This window comes from Tachysurus fulvidraco, chromosome 17, assembly GCF_022655615.1.
Source record: "Tachysurus fulvidraco isolate hzauxx_2018 chromosome 17, HZAU_PFXX_2.0, whole genome shotgun sequence".
Lineage (NCBI taxonomy): Eukaryota > Metazoa > Chordata > Actinopteri > Siluriformes > Bagridae > Tachysurus > Tachysurus fulvidraco.
In genome coordinates this window covers 12,733,027-12,753,404 of record NC_062534.1, presented here as the reverse complement: position 1 = coordinate 12,753,404, position 20,378 = coordinate 12,733,027, and the positions used below count along the sequence as shown (strand labels likewise).

The window sequence follows — 20,378 nt, the reverse complement described above, 5'->3', positions numbered from 1 at the left end:
GTTTAGCATTAATAAATCAACATTGAAAATAAATACAACACAAACATGAAAACAGCTCAACACAAACATACGTTTAGGTTTAGTTGGTCTTTATTAAATTGCCTCAAACAGACTGGATGACAATACAGGTTTCAGTACCTGGCACAGCTTGTTCCAAGAATGACATGGTGAGGGGGAAAAGCTGTGCAAAAATAAAAAGCACATAACTATTCCCACAGTACAACTAGTACTGATACTAGTTGGTCCCTATAAATAAAGGCGGAATTTGAGTCCTTGTAAATATACAAGTTATTTTACATTTAGACACCCCAACACTAATGGTGAAACATTTAGATGACTTTCTTTAACTCATCATACAGGACAAGCACAAAGGCACCACCCATGCCTCGGAGAACATTGGACCACGCTCCCTTGAAGAAGGCCTTGCCACCCTCGTCACGGGCAATCTTCTTCCAGCAGTCAATTGTTCCGGTGTACATGATGTCAGCTACAATGCAAAATGAGATATACATTAGTCTCATCACAAAAAATGAACAAGTTTTGCACTCAACCTGCTATATGCCTACCTCCTTTGCGTCCAGACTGCATCATCATACGACGACGCACAGTGTCGAAGGGATAGGACGCAAGGCCAGCAACAGCTGTTACAGTCTGAGCAATCATCCAACTCACGACTATATGGGTGTTCTTGGGATCTGGCAACATACCTAAAGAGAATTGGATTAGATTAACCAATAAATAAAAATCACAAATGTTCCATACACCACCAATACACTATAAATAAACTCACCCTTTGCTGTGTCATAGATGCCAAAGTAAGCTGCTCTGTAGATGATGATACCCTGCACAGATACATTGAAGCCCTGGTACAGACCTTTGAGGCCATCAGATTTGAAGATTTTCACTAAGCAGTTGCCCAAACCAGAGAACTCTCTCCCTGCTCCGGCTTTGCCAACATCTGCTGCCAGACGGGTTCTGGCAAAATCAAGAGGGTAGACAAAGCAGAGAGAGGTGGCACCAGCAGCACCACCAGAGGCTAAGTTACCGGCAAAGTACCGCCAGAACTGGGTGTGCTTGTCTACACCATCCAGGAAGACCTTCTTGTACTTGTCCTTGAAAGCAAAGTTGAGGGCTTGAGTGGGGAAATATCTGATGACATTGGCCAAGTTGCCTCTCCAGAAAGACAGGAAACCTTGCTCTTTGGGAATACGGACAACACAATCCATAATACCCTTGTACTGCTTATCGACTGTGATTTGTTTGCTGGCATGTTGAACCTGCAATGGGATACAATACACAAAATAAATAAACAAAACTATTGAGTAATACACAACCTGTAAAATTAGACTAAAACGTATAACTTAATTTGTGATCACATTAAAGGCTATTAAATGGAACACAACGCACGACCCCCAGCTAGCTTGCGTGCTAACAGATGCATCATGCCGTCCGCGATAAAAATGAAAATCTAATGATAATATTAGCAAAACTAACATAACTGGAAATTATTCAGCTTTCAAGCAGAAACTCGAGGATTATAAACGTGACCAGATTGCAGAAGAAAGCAGTGAAAACCGCAGAAGAACAAAGTGTCCCCTTCCTACGACCTTGGCTCAAATAAAAAGAAAGGCCAAACCCTCGGTTTTTGAAAGACAAGCTAATGTTCATAAATCCCATAAATAATAAAACATTCCGCAATAAACATTACAAAAACAAAAAGAATGCGTTAATTAAGCTATCGGTTAATCCGTAGATTTTTAGTAAACTTGAATAAAATAATTAAACCGGTTCAATTGTTAGTTTAAAAAACGGAAGTGCTGTGGAATGTAAATGATAAAAAAAAAAAATAATAATACAAAAAGCAGACGGGTCGTTTAGCTTCGATGACTAATATGTTCAGCCTCGTCTCCGTTAGTCACCCTACTATGTTAGCTCGCTAGCTCTCTGTAGCTCAGGGCCTTTAGCACCAGCCGGTTAATTGTTCCCGAAGTGAACGAGCTAAGGTCACGACACATAGCTAGCTAAAACCCGCTCACTACAAACTCGACAATCACGTCATTTAACTAGTCATCGTTGTTCCCAACAAAAAAAGCAGTAATACTAATAATTAACCGCACCGACAGTTTAATTGTTCTGAATTCGTCTATTAATCGAATCCTTTACTGTCGGCAACTAGCATACTAGCCTTCCTGTGATAACTAGCTAACTGCCTTTAGCGCAAACCGAGCAAGACACCCAGTTTACATTAACAGTAATTTGTAGAATTTATTTAGATCATCTTTTTTTCGTTAACTGTATTAGGTGTTATTATTAAATCCGAACATATTTCTAACAAAGTAAAGCCAGTTAGCCAGCTAGCGGCTACGACTTCCGGAAAACTCTTAAATGATCATTAATCCGATTTCTCTTGTTCACACGGATTACAAAGCAAACTCACCTGAAGAAGCAGTTTCACTCTTTCAATGGGGGCAACAGCTGTTTTGGAAATGGCAGCGGCAATTCCACCAGCCAAGAAGTCCTTGGCGAAAGAAATGGCGGTTTCATTCATTGTTGGTCGATGTTACTGTGGTGTCGTTTCAAGGATACAAAATCCCGCTATGGCGCAGGACTAGCGCTGAATGCCGGCTGGGTCGAAATGGCCGATTAAAAAGTTGCGAACACACTTTAAACTGCTGGATGCGCGAGACAAAACGCGAACAGAAACACGACTCCCCGATTGGTTACTTGGAACAAAGGCGGAGTTTAAGTATATAAGGTCGGTTGTAGAGCGAAGTCACGTGGTCGGGGAGAGAAACAGCCCAAGTCTAAACGTGGTGACGTCATTACGTTATTCAGTACTCAAAGCATTCAGCATTCAGTATTAATTCAGAGTAAACTAATAATCTGTAATGTTTTGTGGGGTTTCATGGGTGATTTTAAATCTGCATCATGCAGCTAAACACACAAAAGGAGAGTTATGCTAAATCTTACTGAAGAAATAAAAGAAATGAAATAGATTCTCTGAGAAAAGTACTGAATCTGTGAGCATCTATATCAGACTGTATATTCATAAAATTTTCATAGTAATTTTTTGTTTGTTTGTTTTGTGCAGTTTATAATTTTCATACCACAATATGTTCTGTTTAAATGATATTGCACGTATAGAGCAGCTCTTGCTTTTTATATATCAGTATTGTGGATATGGATAGTGTGCTGGTGGTTTGTTAAATTGCTTAAAAAATTAAGCTTTTTTCAAAGATTTACTTTAAACAATATATATCTGCAAACATAATTATCTGGTTATGGCTTTAAAATGTACTAAAATTCTTAAAGGAACATTTCTAAATTGGAAGACAGAATTGAGGTAGATGTTATAAATAATTACAATTAAAAAAAGTGATATGAAATAGTGGGACAGTGTCGTTCATGATATGGGCTTGATGTGAGAATTTGAATTTCTGCTTGTTTTTAGCTCTTCTTATTTTGCCACTAAGTAAAATAAATCAAACTAGTTTCAACAAGACAGCTTTATATCTTAAGTTATTTCACTTTCAGGTCAATGTCAGACATTAATCATTGATCAGTGAGAGAGGTCAAAGGGGTCAGTCTGGAAAGTGCCTTGTTTGCCACAATCTTCATAGTTGTGTTATCTTTATCGCAAGCAGCAAAGAGATTGTGACTTGAATACTATACTTAAAGGTATCTTATGGTAACTGGTAATCTTTGGCTCAGTGAAACTACTATTTAAAAGAGGCGTAATTTAATTAAGAGTTATCCATCACCCTCCAAATGTATCAGTTACAATGAATCAATGGTCTGTGTATGAAAAGTGTTTACTACAGATGTGAAACATAAAACTTTGTAACGCTGTCAAAAGTTGCAAAAGCAAAAATACAAGTCAGCCAAAGACAAATATGGGTTTAATATCTAAACAGTCAAATTCTGGGTTGCTACCACTTCATTCATGAATAGATACAAAATGTGACTTTATACATGCACTCATATGTTAAAAAAAAAAAAAAAAAAAAAAACCTCTCATAGCACATAAGTAATGAATACATTTAAAACAGCATACAAAGCCATAATATTGATGAATTGTTTGAAGGCACTGAAAAAGTCCATCCTGAGAGACCTTTAAATGACATGCAATATACTTCAGTGACATGTCTAAAAAGTCAGCACCTGTAATATTGATACAATATTAACACCATTTCAAAGATGTCACAGTGTGTTATGCACCACTTTCGAAGTTTTTGTTAGGTATTGTAGAAACAAGGGTTGTGGGTTTGAGTGTAATAATTCATTTGATGATACATTTATTAATACATACATTCAGCAGTGAATAATGTTACAGCAGACGCACAAGGTCGTCTAACTTTAGGTTGCAAAAGATCAATTCTCACACTAGTATGACCATAGTGTTTACTAAATACCTGCAATATTTACCCAGCATCAACAATACTGAACACTTGGTGCATACCATTGTGTGCAAATTGTGCAGTGTCATACTAAACAGTGAAAGTGTTGAAACTTGCCCTTTAGAACCAAAATGTCCATGCTTGTATGTATTGAACAGAAATTCTCAAGTAAACTCAAGTCTAAATTATTTAAGTCTACTTAGTGTGGTTGAATGTTTTGTTTTTTTTTTTAGCAGAACAACACCCAAGAAAGTGCTTCAGCAAACTCCTACTTAGTCCTTACTTTTTTCCTCTTTAGGAATTTGGTATTTGTTATAATATGGTTAGGTTTGCCACCGGGTTTCCATTGATGAACTTTGGGCCTGCGTTTGCCTGTTTTTCAAGTAACGCTTAAACTCCTGTAGTTCATGTGGGCCCAGGCTTTGGTCTACTCCTGGTTTGAGCTTGTTGCTCAATGGAGACACGGTGTAGCCATTTTGGTAAAGACAGAATTGCTTACACATCTCAAAGCAGCTGAAGAGCAGGCCATAATAAGGGATGATCTAAACAAGAATCAACAAATACAACTGACATTAAGATCCAACCATGACACAATAACATCAACAACAATAATAAAACAAAAGTAAGCCTTAAGCATCTTTATCTCATCGGGATTTGTCAGAAATATTTTTGTCATTTTTCTGTTGTAAAACCAAAGCCAGAAATGTTAATGTATGGCTGACAAACAAAGGTAAAATGAGACTGATCAAGTGGCTGCCAATAATTGGGCAAATAATTATTGTAACCACAAGAACAGAGTACAGGATTAATTCAATAGGTATCTGTTAATAGTGAATATCCCAAGGACAATGATAGCATACTATTATTGGATTCAATATTATTGGATTCAGGATATCAAGTGTGATGTTAAATTAATAATTCATTGAATACATTAATATTATACCTTGAGCATGTTGGCTGTAATGCCACTCCACAGGGACAAGACACCTTTGGTTTTCATGACCTGTCTGAAGCAATCTATAATCCCAGTAAAATGGACATCGACTCCTCCACAGTGTGGCAGAAGAGGATTCTGAGCCTTAAATATTAAGTGGATAAAACACATATATTATAGGCATAAGACAAAATTGTGTTAAAAATGATTTTATGAAAAGACAGAAATGTGATTAAAGTACAAACATAAAAATTCAGAGTTGGATTGTGTGTATTTTGGAAGATGGTGTCTCAGAAGGATATATAGGTTTGTAAGAACCCTGTGTTTAAAACCCTCTTATGCACACTGTTTTGTACAACGTAGAGAACGCACATTGGTCGGACCTATCTTGTGGTCCTTAGCTCTGTTTTGTTCTATGTAGCTCTGTTTTTGTTCTATGTAGCACCAGGGTCCTGGAGAAACGTTGTCTCATTTCACTATATACTGCGTCAGCTATATATGGTTGAAATGACAATAAAAGCTACTGGACTTGAGATACATTATAGAGTCAAGGAAAGTCATAAAATTGGACCATGTTATTGTAAAGAATTCCTGTGTTGTTCAAGAATTTGTCTCATGGTGGTCATTATGACAGACTGCACTGCAGATTCTCTGACATTCCCTTATCTGTAATCAACCAACCAGTTGACCCACCATTTAAATAAAACCACTGAAATAACTGAGGTAACATGAGAAGCCATTTATGTTTAGTTATTATTCAGTCAATAAACACATCTCGATTGTTAGTTTCTGTTGCTGCTTGTTCTCTTCTGCAAAGAGACAGCATTAATTTGTTCCCAAACTGTGGTACAAACGTACTTCAATTATGTTTGTGAAACACATTGGACTAACCAGTTTGGCTCGACACAGTCTTTGCCACCTAGTGGTAAACAACAGTATTATACAAACATCTTAGCAAGCAAGAAGTATTGTGTCCCATCCAGCACACTTTCATTCTTTTATGATTGACTAGACTATACTATACTATACTATGCCATACTATACTATACTATACTATACTATATGATTGACTATAATGTGTCCAGGATAAAATGTTGTATAATAATTAGGGTGCCTACAACTTTTCACACAATACTGTACATGAAAGTGAAGAAGCTAGATTAAGCTTAGCTAAATGGGTATATGCTGTTCATTATTTGCTCTGAACCCAAATTCCTAACAAGCTGGGATATGAAAAGAAAAGAATTTCACTGCACTGTGATGCTGATGATGGTTGAGGTAGTAGAATGGTCAGATAAAATGTTCATAGTGGTGTAACCCGAAAAAAGCTGTTAATATTTAAAGGAGAGGGAGTCATTGTAGCTTTTACTAACCTGATTTCCTAAAACCACCATTAGTAAAACCATGCATTTATAATGAAGGAACACAACAGTGTACATTTATACAACTATGTATAAGTACAAAAGAGGAGCCATAAAGCTTGTCTCACCTGCATCTTCCTTTTAATTGTCTCAAAGGGGAAAGAGAGAGTTTGAGCCACTCCTGCAGCAAGACAGCCATTGATGAAGTTCTGCAAAGAGGTGAAACGGAAGTGGTGCTCCTGCCAAAGCTTATCCAAGTTATTAAATACAACATAGCAGCCAATCGAGAAGGGAACTGCACCTGTATCACATTAAAAAGAAAAGGTTAGATATTCCAAAAAAAATAAATCATCACAGTGTCCACAATTAGCAAGTAATTTTACTTAACTTTATCTGGATTATAAACAAATAGAAGAAGTCAGAAGCTATAAACCATAAAATACTATTTAGTATTTGAAAATGATAAGCTTAAGGAGCAAAAAAGAAGAGTGCTGTATAAAACTTAGTAAATATCTAACTGCAATAACTAAACTGCAGGAACATGTCAGTTAAAATTCACACGACCAACTCCAAGGAACATGTGATTGTCAAATACAATATAAAATGCCACTTTTATTCAGGATAGTTCAGAACAAGGAAATTCGATTTGTTTATCTTGCAAATTAGAACTATGCATATTACACAAGCTGTGCAGATAATGTTCACCTTATAAGAAATATAAAGTGCTAGCAGTGGTATTGGTCTACTGAATGAAAGACTATGATTTCAAACTCCAGCACCACCAAGCATTCCATTCCATTATAAGAAGACAAAATAAGTCATAAAGGCATACCTAATACAGTGAGAGAAAAGCCACGGTAAAGAGCTAGGAACCCCTCATGTCGCTTTATACTGGAAAGAGTGTGCAGCACACCCCGATATGTGGATTCTCTGCAGTTTTGTACTATCAGTCTTGTTTCAACCACCTCTAAGGGATAGGTAAGCAGGGCAGCAGATATACCTGCAAGACCACCAGTCACTATGGCCTTAAACTGGGAAATGCGACCAAGTTCATCCATATACATGTGGATGATCCTGTTAGACATGGGAATAAATCCAATTAAAAATCACAGTGCAAGATTTGTTTATCTCACATGGTTCCATATGCTTATTTTACATTCAGACTAGGATTTCTTTCATCAAAACACATTAATTCCATAGCACAGAATGAAGCATGATTTTTTTTGTAATAAATCTCTAGGGAATATCTTATAAAGGTTAACACTTAAGGTTAATTAAGATTAACTGTAACTTACACATAAATATAGCCTTAGTCCTAGAGAACACTTGTGTTGTGTAAGTGTCCAGTTACTGTTTCCTAAAACTCTATAGCACTTTCCTAAACTGCTGATCAGGGCAGTGTTTATATTTATATACAGTATATGGTGACACGTGGCGTGCACTGCTTGTGTATTTACTTCTCTCGAGAATCAGAAGAATACAACTTAACATTGACAAATCCACTGCACCATTAACGATGAAGTGCAAAATAGCATTATTTGTACATCCGTGTAACATTTTAACAAGTATGTTTAGAAGGAGACGCTTGGAAACGCCCTTTTAGAGCTGAGCTGAAGTAAGACGTCATCGAATGTGCCGGCTTTCCAGCCCTATGATTGGTCTGGTCGCTAAGGCGTGATGACGTCGCGTTGAACTGAAGTAAACTTTAAAGCTACAACAATCTTAGCCCTAGAACGGATCTAAGTTATTATAAAACAAACACACGAACGAGACCTACGGAAAAGAGAATGTTAAATATCGGTATTCTGTTCAACATCACTGCTTTAGATATTACAGCTAATAGTCATGTAACCGATGTAGCCGCCCATGCTAAGGGCTAATTACCAATGTAAACAAATACAAACCCTTCATTTTCATTGTGAAACTAGCGATTGTTAAAAACGAACAAACAAACAAACAAAAAAGCATTAAAGCATTAACAGTAAATAATAAAGGCTAAAGAGAGGCTCACGTTTTGTAGGTTCCCAGATGTATGGCACTGTATGGGAATAACCGCAGACAAGAAACTAAATTTCCTTTCCAAAACGCGCGCAGACCTTCACGCTGATAAATAAACAGAAAACTGCGCTTGAAGCCACATTTGCAGTGAAAAGTCCCAACTTGGCTCAAGATTTTCACGACCTCAAGAGGCGATGTAACGGTTTTGCTAAAAATTCCTGCAAACCCGACGCATAGAAAACTTTGAGAACTTGTTAATCTGTCATCCTTATTAACGGTTGCCATTTCTCGACACACACCTAATAATCCATGGAGTGCAAACTGATTTACTGAACGGCTGTATTACAGCAAAACTGAACCACCACAATGACGTAATAATACTGTACTGAGTGCAATTTCAGACAGGACAAGATGAAAAACGCCTATTGGTGGATCATTTATTGTGGGCGGGGCTAAATGCAACTGGGCGAATCCCAGCAGCAACGGTTTATTGAATATAAACAGCGCACTCTATAACATTTCCAGCATTTGGCAGACGCCCTTATCCAGAGCCGGTTACAATATCTCATTTTATACAGCTGAGGATTAAGGGCCTTGCTCAGGGGCCCCAACAGTGGTGGCTTGGTTCAAACTCACAACCTGAGATTGAACTCACAACCTTCTGATTGGTAGAGGAAACCAGATATTGTATTTACTTTTTTACGTTTTTAACAGAAGGTAGATTGCTTCTGATACTACTTGTTTAAGAATTAGGACAGATAACAGGTCTTGATTATTTAGAGGAGTGAAACCTGTGCCGCCTGTGCCATTGGGCCCAAATGGCTCAACTGATGTTGCTGGTCATGTTCCCATTTACTCTCATGTGTCTGAATTTTCTGTTAAATGTCTTTTTTTTCTGTTGAAAATAAGTTCAAAAACATTACTAATGTTGTAGTCGCTGTAACACATGTAAATATGAATCTGGGACTAATTCAGTTGTCTCTTCTTAGGGAGTACAGACCTACCCATTTCTATGGAATTTGGAAGATTACTAGTTCGGCTTGATAGTTTGGTTCTAACGTTTAAGTGGCCAGTTTTGAAATGCAAATGTTCTGCTTTAAAAAAGAGCTGAGACCACTGGCCAAAATACAGGCGGAACTGGTCAAACTACACAGCATTAGCTTCAGCGTTGAATTAACACCTATGGTGCTTATATACACTATAATGCCAAGAGTTTTGGGAGGTCTGCATTTACGTGTGCATGAACTTGAATGACATCCCATTCTTAATCTGTAGGGTTTAATATGGAATTGGCCCACCCTTAGCTATAACAGCTTCAAGTGGTCTGGGAGGCTTTCTACAAGTTTTAGGAGTTTGTTTATTGGAATTTCTGATCTCTAGAAGCACATTTGTGAGGTCAGACACTGATGTTGGATGAGAAGTCCAAAATGTCTTGTTATGCTTTAGCATTAAGAGTTCAGATCACTGGAACTAAAGTCACATACAGTTTGAAGGTCTGTAGCTATTAACTCTGCACAAAGCTGATGCTTTCTGTGCACAGTGCACCTCAGCATGAGCGGGGTCAGTGATTTTACGTGGCCTACCACTTTGTGGCCCAGTTGCTGTTGTTCCCAATTACTTTGACATAATACCTCTAACAGTTGACTGGAATATTTAGTAATGAGGAAATTTTACGAATGGACTTATTTTACAGGTGGCAACCTATCACGGTACAAGGCTTGAATTCACTAAGCTAATGAGACTGACCCATTCTTTCACAAATGTTTATAGAAACAAAGTAAAGTCATTTTTGTTTTTTGTTTTTGTTTTTTAAACCAGTTAGACAAGGCATATTTAAACCAAATTCACCCCTTCTGTAAAACAGCTGGATTTGAGAGGAAGTCTTAATATTTCTGTAGAAATGCAGGATAGGATTTGGATGGAGAAATTTTCCAGCATGGTCCCACAGTGACATCAGAATCAGGTTTATTGGCCAAGTGTGTTGACACACACAAGGAATTTGGTTCCAGCTGTTTGTGACTCTCAAAAGTACAGACATAAATAAAATTATACTATACAACACAAGATAATACAGACTATACAAGAAAATACAGACGATGTGATACAATATAGACAGTATGAGTATTAAATATGAATACAGAATATATGACTGATCAGTTATGTACATAAAATGTGAGAAGTGCATGGTAGTGCAAATAACAATATTGTGTAATATTATGCATTTGTGCAATATGCAGCAGCAGTAGTGTGAAACCTATATGGATGATGTGCATGATCCTAATTGCAAGGGATGATGCATAGAACCTAGAAAAACAAGCATATACTATCACGAAGAACATGAACCCACTCTTGGTCACACAGTTAACCTTGTGCATTATATCATCCAGTTATCGGCAGCATACTGTATTTTAGTGGATTTGTGTACTACTAAATAAGGCCTATGAACTGTACATGCTGGTAGACTGGCATGTACTATTAAGTGGTACTGTTGGATTATTTGCATAGTCTAAGGTAAGCATGTCCACCCACTATGTGGGCCAGTCTCTGCTTAGACAAGTGAGCTCCTAGTGTCATTTCCCCACTAAATAAATAAGTGCTCTGCATCAACAAATAATACAAGACACACACCAGGTATTCATCTACAATGTATCTCCAGAATCATCTGGACAATAATGTATATAAGGCAAGATTATTATCAGAGCAAATGATTGTCCAACTCCCTATAGTGAAATGATTGCTAACAGGAAGTTTCAAATACATCTACTTTGAGTCAGAATCATGCATAAGCACATAAGGAGAATCTTTAACTTTCTCCAAAACAAGAGGGAGGTTACAACCATGGTAAGAGGGAAGATGGCAAATGGATGCTCCTTGCCTTTTGAAAAGCAGTAGTAAGTGTATAGAACCCTAGAGAAAGACGATCAATACTGCTGTATGGCATTGTTATGGCTACATCTTACACATTCATAATATAAAGGAATTTGATGATTTTTAGAGGACAAATTTCTAGGAATAAGACAACCCACAGGTAAGAATGTGATTTAGCTTTAACATCATATACCTTTAAAAGATACTGAACATTTTTACTTAAAGACACATAGACTGCATTGGTACATTCCCAGAAGTGGTCAACCAACAAAGATAACTCCAAAAGCAAGACATGTAATAGCCTCTTGGGTCTGAAAGGAATACAAGGTAATTTCTTAGCAACCAAAGGCCTCTTTCACTTTGGCTTATGTTAATGTTCATGAGTCTGCCATTAGGTGAACACTAAACAACCTCGGTGTGCAAGGCAGAGTTGCAAGGAGAAAGCCACTACTCTCCAAAAACATTGCTGCCCATGAAGTTTGCTAAAGATCATGTGGACAAGCCAGAGGACCATGGGAAAAATTATTTGTGTAGGAATGAGACCAAAATAAAACTTTTTGTTTTAAAATGAGAAGTATTATTTTTGGAGAAAGGAAAATACTGAATTCCAGCATAAGAACATCATGTCATCTGTGCAAAATAGTGTTGGTAGTATCACGCCTTGGGCCTGTATTGCTGCATCTGGCCCGGGCAACTTGCCATCATTCATGGAACAATGAATTCAGAATTATGCCAGTAATCTCTAAATGAGTACATTTCATACTTGCAAATCTGTACATACATACATATTGTCTAAATGTTTACTGTTTACTTCAATTGCACATTTCACAATTGCACATGTGTACATACAAATTGTATATATTGTATATTTCAACTGCACATTTCACACCTGTAAATGTGTACATACAATTTTATCTATACTAAATGTGTACATACATTTTCATCTATACTGTATATGTCATTCTGTTACACTGTGGAGCTTATGTCACTAAAACAAATCCCTTGCATGTGAAAACATGCCTGGCAATAAAGCTGATTCTAATTCTGATTCTTATGAAAATGGCAAGACATCTTATATGTCCATGAACTGAATCACAAAAATGGGTCATACACCCAGACAACTTCAAGACCTCCTAGGAACACCTCTTGTTGTTCTTTTTGGGCACACCCAGGGTCGGTCGATCAGGGTGAGCTTGATGGAATTCTCTGGTGAAGGAGGGGTCCAAGGTGTCTTGAGCATTGATCCAGTATCTCTACTCTTCACCATAAACCTTCACCAAGGAATAACGCCAGTACCATTGACTCCAGTACCTTTGACTATCTCCGGTGCAAGGAAAGTTGTGGAGTCCTCAACTTCAATCATGGGCCAGGAGCCGTAGCCTATATGTGAATGGATTGATATGGATTGGTTTCTTTAATGGCAACCTGAGTTTCAAGTTATTGAGTTTCAAGTGTTCTGGTTTGTTTAATTTCATTGTGCACTGGGTTGGTCGACCAGAAGTCCTTTGGAAAAAGTGTGGTTGTTTGTTGGATTCCTGGGTGATTGAAGCTGGGGGAATTGTGAACCCATTGCATAATCTGTTGGTAAAGTGCCTGGGGAACTTTTTGTTTTGTGGGAAGACATGTGGGAGGTGGTGTCTCCATTTTCTGAGTGTGAGAGATTTCATCCATCAGATCCCGGGGACTGGCGCAATGATCACCGATGAGAGCAGTGTTGGTGGTCAGTGCAGTGGGTCATGGTGACAGGACTGGGTGTCTGCTTTGCTGTTAGCCCAGACAGTAGGAGACTGAGAAGTGAAATCTGGTTTAAAAAAAAAAAAAAAAAAGGCAATACTTGAGGCATTGAATTTGCAAATCCTAGGAATCTCTGTAGTTCCTTGATGTTGTTATTTATATTGGAGTTTAGTCTGTGATGGCTTTTACTTTGTCATATGCCAGAAAGGTGACAGAGAGTTCACAGGTCTTGGATTAAATAAGAATGTCATATATGTTTACAATCTCACAATGGTTTTATGTGGCATGGTGTTGGGTAGGAGCTCAATGGCACAGTCCAATGGTCTGTTGGGGGGTATCTGGGAGGCCCGCTACTTGTTGAACACACCTCATAGTTCGTGGTATTCTTAAGGATATCTCTTTTGATGCTCCAGGGCATGATTCTGCACAGACATGATTTTGCAGGGAAGATGTGTGGTTTCTAGTAAGTAGTGTCATTGGCATTGGGGAGACCATTGTTTCAGAAATACATGGGTTAGGAGACTAAATCTAGAGGGAACCTTAGTATGCCAGGTGATGAAGTAACAAAGAGCACCGGTTTCTCAAAGTGAAAAGTTCCACATGGATCATTATGGGCCCAGTTTGCTGGGTGATGTAGCTGTCCACCATGGGTTGATTATTAATGGCTGACATATTTAGAGGGGCAGCTTGTCAAGTGGAGTTTGTCAACCAGTTGGTGGTGATTGAAGTCTGAAGTCTTGACTACTGAGCCGGAGTTTACTAGGGCTTAAACAAAACAGACACTGTTAGTGGGCACTGTATTGCATATACAAGAAAAGATTGCACATGAGGGTTGATTGTGCAGCAAATTATTGTTAAGGCCTGGTTGATGTACTGGGAGAGTGTGTCTGTCTGTGTTTCCTCCTTGCGCACGATGGATTTTGCTATGGTGAAGGAATGATTCACAGCCAGTGAAGTATTCTTTAACAAGCCAGGTTGTTCGGCATTTGAATCCATATGCAGATTTATTGAAGATAAAGCAGGCAAAAAGATTCAAAACGTAGAGCAGAGGTTGAGGAAACAGGCAAAGTTACAAAATAAAAAAAGACAGTATGTAATACAACTAATCCAAATCACAAAAGTCAAGAAAGCATAGCAAAGGGTCAAACAGGAGACAACAAACATCTAGTAGCAAATACTAAAAATATGGCTAAATATAAAAAGAATAGTGAACGGATGACCTGGAAGTGCTTAGAATTTCAGGGATGGCTCCATCGGGTGGGCTGGAGGGGGGTTTGTCAAGGTTTGTCAATGTGTAGAATGGTTCCACACAAATGAAATATGTTTTCTTTGAAATTTCTTTGAAACTCTTGTTGAATATTTTGAGAAACTCACTACTGCAAATTATGCAATAGTATGAAGAGAGAGTGGTTATGCTGAATATTTGCACCCTATTTGCACCACAATATTTGTGATATTGCTTTAATACAACTATAAAGAGGAAATGAATATCAGACACAGTATGGCCAAATATTCTGTTTATTTTTGCTCTGTTAGTGGAAACACAATCACAAATTAGCTAAAATTGTTTTAAATAATGTGCTTCCAGTGAAACTGGCTTCGCTTCAACTTGTTATCTTCATCTGCCAAGCTTTCATATTTTAAGTCAATAGTTATCTTAAAAATGATTGTTTTCCATGTCTGATGGTGTTGCAAACACTGTAGTAACCATTTCAAACTAGGACGAGAAATTTTGTGTAGTTTACACAGACAATCAGAATGATACCAACATGGAACATGTGGTTATACTAAATATAAGCATCTTGGAATGCTGCTCATACAAACAAATTAGTGGATTATAGCTAACTATTGTATAAAATGCATTGACCCATACAACCCTATTCAACCGACAACTGTTTTCAGGGAGGCTGCCACAGCATGCTCTAGAGTTGTTTTTCCATAGGTAAAACTGGAAAATAAATGTAGCCATATAAACAAATTGTTGATTTGATCCTGTTCCAGACATCTGCATTTATAAAATATATTTTCTAAAAGAACAATCACAGGCCATGGCAAAAACCACTACCAATGAAAAGGATTATCTATGAAAGTGGAGAAATAATCTCTGAAGGCACAGTATGTATGGACTATATACTATATAACCATCCCCTCATTTCCCCCAAATAAAGTTTTTCCATTATAATTAATCATTAGCCAATTTGAAATTTTTATTATGTAATAATATCTTAGTAATGTATTAAGTTATTTGAGTCTATAGTTTATTTAATCTAATCCTTGTGAATATACAGTATGCTCATCTTTGTCTCAACACCAAAACAAAGTAATAATTTAGGCTAATAATCACCAGCAGAGGGCAGTCTATATTCAGTAATGGGTTTAAACAAGTGGCTAATATTCATGCTTCTTCGAAAAGTTCTATGACTAGGATTTCTGGCCTATAGGCCAATTAGTTTGCAATGTATTGCTAGACTCTTTATCCTGGCTCTAATACCTGTCATTTTATACAGTACAGCAACTTGAATGTACAGCATTCTTAAACTCAGTCAGCACTGTGTACACTGTTTTATTTAAGAATGTATTTTTTTGTCTTGGAGATGTTCTTTCGTAAAACAGTGAAAAATACCAGCAATTTTTTAGAAAGCTATTTTTAGATAATAATTACTACAGGCTTTACAAAATTGACACTTGTGCAAGAAAAAAGATCTGCAGTGGTCCTTATGTGCACCACACTTGACTAAACCCAAGCTGAACACTAGAGAGAGAATTGAACTTGTATCATAAACAAAGTTTATGAAGAAGGCACTGAGATTGTCTTTAAATAGAGCACAGCTTTTTCTGTCTCTATCTGAAATCTTGAGATTTGTATAGAGTATACATTGCACTGATGCTGTCAAACTTTCACTATTATTGTTAGTCCGTTAACAAGAAAAGACAAATGGTTTGATTACACAAGTGAAGATGAATCTAGAATTTACAACATGCCTTTTGAAACATTAAAAGAAATTATCTAAATGACAAATGTATTTGGAACTTTTTTTCATACATTGATATGATTTGGCACATTACAGTTTCTCTGACTTTATAAGAGCATGGGTGCTCTCTGTATCTCAGCAGGGTCTTGTCGCTCCTTTCCTGTTGGGGCCGGTGTTTGTTTTTGTACTGTGTCCCCTTGTGAGGTGCACCTCCCTCCCCTGCTGAGCTGACAACCTCAGCTCCCTGTGAAGAGCCACTTGGCTCCTTCACTACTGAAATAACAGATTCCCGAGAAGGAAACGACAGCTTCTTCAAAAGAGCACCTACTCAAGGGTCTTGTGCCAGGGGGGTTGGGTATAACAAAGAGAGGTGTGGGGATATACTTCATCAGTACTCCTATATTGGCCTACGAATTAAATGTACTTATAATATAGATTTTTTTTTCCTGAAATTTAATTTGTGATATTTAGGAAACTCCCTTTGCTGAATTAAATAGATTCAAACTGTGGGGGATTGTAACTGTGAGTTGACTGAAGGAAGGAGTGATATTTTAGCAGAGTTTTGAAGTCTCTTAAGGAACTTCAGAAAGAACTTGCACATAAGAAATAAGTTCTCATAAAAGTTGCAGCACATCCTTTAAACATGTCATTGTGGACTCCTTTGATGGTACTGTCATATTCATGTGGCCCTTAATTCGAGATAATGAGATGGTGCTGGTGTAAAGTAACTAGTGTGAAGTGTGTGCATGTGCTGTCTCGTATCCATTAGGGGATGAGCCATTTAACATGGCCCCCATGTTATGTGTTGCCGCAAGGTCTCCACCAAACCAGATGAATCTCCTCCCCATTCCGCTGTCTTTCTCTTCATCTGCTTTGCACTTTCTCACTCTCTTTCACTTGCCCCCCACCCCCCACCCCACCTCCACTCTTCTGTGGTGTTCACTGTAGTGGATAGGGCCCTGACTTCCTCCTGAATAACATAGTGTCCTCCCTGTTTGCCAACCTTCTCACAGGCTGCGTATCTTGGATTCATTAACCTCGAGAACTTCTAGAGTTCCATTGTGCTAGATTTTTCTCTCTGTTTCAGGAGCCAAAGGCGGAGGGAGCAGCTATTGTCATTCACCACATGGCATGCGCATGTCTGTCCTTGATCCCTCACTTTGAAATGGAGTGCTCAAGGAAGGGCAAGTCATTCCACACAGCCCATAGTTTCCTATGCTTGATAGCCTTATAGCCTAATGTGTGAAGTCAAAAATCTGAAGTTATGCATTCCCCTGACTATCCATCCTAATCCAGCATGACTCCAGTGAAGTGGAGGCTGGTGTATTGTAAATGTAAAGGATCAACAGGGGGAGCTGTTTGCTAATCAAAGCAACGTAATTGAACCGCCTACTGGCTGGTGCCAAGCCAGGAGGCTGAGTGCAATAAAGTTCTCACCTCATTATCAGAATCACAGGCACTGCCTGGGTGGGGGGATGAAAGCAGGGAAGAAGAAGTGATGAGTAAACTGAGAGAAGAGACCCACTGATAGCTACAGACTACAGATAGACACATTGGCCTATATCACAATAGAGGAACAGATCATGCACAGAAACTCTGTACCATGGTGGTGAATGTGTGTAGAGAGCCTATTCTCTATACTATAGGTATAGCTCAAATGGCATTTCAAATATGTATAGGATTTGATATATGTGAAATATAATTAAATAATATAATATAATATAATAAAACATATAGCATTTTTGGCACCTACAGTTTAATTATTTTCAGTTGCTAGTGCTTTTCCATTGTTTTTGCTTTTGTACATTTATGACAAGTTAAATGTTAATTTTATATATATATAAAATTAACATTTAATAATGTTAGAAAGTTTCCAGGTATAATTATGCCTATATACATTGTTAGGAATTGTGTATTGAAATGAGTGCGGTTTTCCCCAAATAATCAATGAATTAATTTGTTTGTTTGTTTGTTTATTTATTTATCTATCTATCATAAACCTTTGGCTAAGTTAAATAAATTAATACTTAATTGAACTTTGCTTGAGGCTTTAATAAGAAGCAGAGCCCCCTGAAAATGGTTAAGAAATGATTTAAAATGAGTGAGTTTGTGGCAGCTGGTTTCTTCCTATCTTTACACGTACAACCAATAAATCAATATCAAATCTTAAGTGCAGGATGCCAGATGGCCTTCCTCCAACCCTCAACCTAGCAGCTCAGTCCTCTCATAGCCAGCATGGCTACTGTAAGCCAAGCCCACTTAGAAGTCCCTTTGAAGACTTTCCATTCAACAAGAAGCCCATGAATGACTAAAGAGAACAAATAAGCTGTTACGACTCAGGTCAGATCAGTGTTTATGTTTTTCTGAACATCAAAGGCACTGTGAGTGTTTGATATGCAGACCCACACCTTGCACCAGAGCTAGGACAGGTAAAGGGGTGGAGTACTCCATTGAGTGAAAAAAGGGGGACTCTTGTGAGTTCTCCCTCTTGGCTCTTGCCAGAGGGCGCGTAACTCGGTGCCTCTAACTCCCTACAGAGCAATCAGCCACTCACACCTTCCTGTGTCTATGGAAGCTCAGAAATATAATGTTGTTTCGTAGCATCTATGCTTAACTTGTCATTTTAATGTCTTCTAGGTCTGATAATGACATTTTAATGTGCTCGTCATATCAGAGTGATTTAAAGCAACTTAATTGCTATCTATCTTAGTTGCTATCTATCTTTCACACTACAGAGTTCCAGACCATTGCATACTTGCGTCAGTGTAACACAGACAGTGTCAGTTTCTTTAAACACAAACCAACAAGGTCATCTAGATTTCTGTGTGGGCCATGGAATAGCTTAAACAGTAGTTTGATTGAATGGCTGTTCACAAGGCAGTGTGAAATGCCAGCACTGAGGCGAGGTGTGAGTGGGAAAAAGCAGGCTACTCCATCCTTTGTGTAGCTCTTTGGCTGAATGCGCAGCCTCCATTGTTCCAGGCTGACCGTCCAGCCCCATCAGACTCTCTCCTTCACTGCTTTGTCCTGAGCTGCATGACCACTTCCTTCAGCCAGGTCAGAGCAAGGTCATGATTTTGTAAACTTGCCTCTCTCACTGTCCGGCTGTTCAAACATACACAAGATGTATCGATCTGAGTTTACGTCGAAAGCATTTATTTGAGTCATTTTAAGCAATGAACTAAAAAATTATATTTGAAAAATGTGAGAAATTATCATTTTTAATTGACCCACATCTTATACTGAATTAATCAAATCAGCTTTCTCTAAGAGACTGCAGATTTACTGCATTGAGTTAACCTTGCCAGTTAACCTTAAAGGGGTCAGCTATTTAGTTGTAAAGACATGGGGTAGTCTGACCTCTTCCATTTGTCCTAAGGCAGAGGCTGTCTCTTCGGGCCAATAAAATGAAGCTATACTTTTTCTTGATTGAAAAAAGAAAGGCTGATGTACCAACAGACACAACATATGCAGACCAGGTCAGCCCAGTACTACGAGAGAGTCGGACTGGAGAAGGGGGAAGAGATAGTACCTGATAAACATCAGCGCAGGCCTTTGATCTTTAAGAAACTGATAAGATGTTACACAGTGGCATGCTGAGTAGACATGCAGATCAACATGGCAGGTACAAACAAGCATGCAGAGGTAGAGATGGCTTAGAGAAGAATAGCTACATAAGAGGAAAGGTTGTTAAGATAATTTGCTTCTCAAGATCAATCTTTAGTGTTGGGCAGGACATGTTACAGCAATATTATAAATTCGGAGATAATACTGATATTGTTTGCTTGCTTAGACAGACAAAATGTAGCTTAAATAGCTTTGTCAGCTAGTTTAATCTAAGTGCTAAGTTAAGTATGTTTTATGGCTATTTAACATATGAATTTTGAAATAAGTCTGGAAATCAAAGTTTAGTCCAATTCAGAAACCAAGGCCCATTGCTTCAATTACAACTGCCATATTTAAAGGAATATTGTGCTGATTACTCAGTACTGATGTAACAATCAAATCTCAAATAAAACCTTTAGGGATAGGGCTGTGTCTGTGTGATTCACTGGCAATGATTTAGGGCATGCATGTGGAGGCCAGACAGGGCCTGATGGCCTGAAACAGATGC

General features: G+C 38.0%; 2 protein-coding genes across 2 annotated transcripts; both read right to left on the bottom strand.

Annotated features, from left to right (window-relative positions):
* Nucleotides 1–72: 72 nt before the first annotated feature.
* slc25a5 (solute carrier family 25 member 5) lies at nt 73–2,752 on the bottom strand. The gene is made up of 4 exons (XM_027136020.2): nt 2,438–2,752; nt 791–1,277; nt 567–707; nt 73–487 (listed from the first exon to the last, which is right to left on the bottom strand). Exons 1-4 carry the CDS (start codon nt 2,546–2,548, stop codon nt 330–332), a joined length of 897 nt encoding a protein of 298 aa, XP_026991821.1. The 5' UTR covers nt 2,549–2,752; the 3' UTR covers nt 73–329.
* A 1,130-nt stretch (nt 2,753–3,882) lies between these two features.
* slc25a43 (solute carrier family 25 member 43) lies at nt 3,883–9,087 on the bottom strand. Its single transcript, XM_027136160.2, has 5 exons — nt 8,704–9,087; nt 7,525–7,766; nt 6,821–6,993; nt 5,341–5,475; nt 3,883–4,939 (listed from the first exon to the last, which is right to left on the bottom strand). The coding sequence occupies exons 1-5, from the start codon at nt 8,973–8,975 to the stop codon at nt 4,721–4,723; spliced, it is 1,041 nt and encodes a 346-aa protein (XP_026991961.1). The 5' UTR covers nt 8,976–9,087; the 3' UTR covers nt 3,883–4,720.
* Between the last annotated feature and the right edge of the window lie 11,291 nt (nt 9,088–20,378).

Excerpts from the sequence above, each read along its gene's own strand:
- slc25a43 (XM_027136160.2), bottom strand. The coding sequence starts at position 8,975 with ATGGCAACCGTTAATAAGGATGACAGATTAACAAGTTCTCAAAGTTTT. Across the intron at positions 7,767-8,703 it reads CATCTGGGAACCTACAAAAC|GATCATCCACATGTATATGG; the intron begins GTGAGCCTCTCT and ends CATGTCTAACAG. Across the intron at positions 5,476-6,820 it reads CAATTAAAAGGAAGATGCAG|GCTCAGAATCCTCTTCTGCC; the intron begins GTGAGACAAGCT and ends TTAATATTTAAG.
- slc25a5 (XM_027136020.2), bottom strand. The coding sequence starts at position 2,548 with ATGAATGAAACCGCCATTTCTTTCGCCAAGGACTTCTTGGCTGGTGGA. Across the intron at positions 1,278-2,437 it reads GAGTGAAACTGCTTCTTCAG|GTTCAACATGCCAGCAAACA; the intron begins GTGAGTTTGCTT and ends ATCCCATTGCAG. Across the intron at positions 488-566 it reads GCAGTCTGGACGCAAAGGAG|CTGACATCATGTACACCGGA; the intron begins GTAGGCATATAG and ends TTTGCATTGTAG.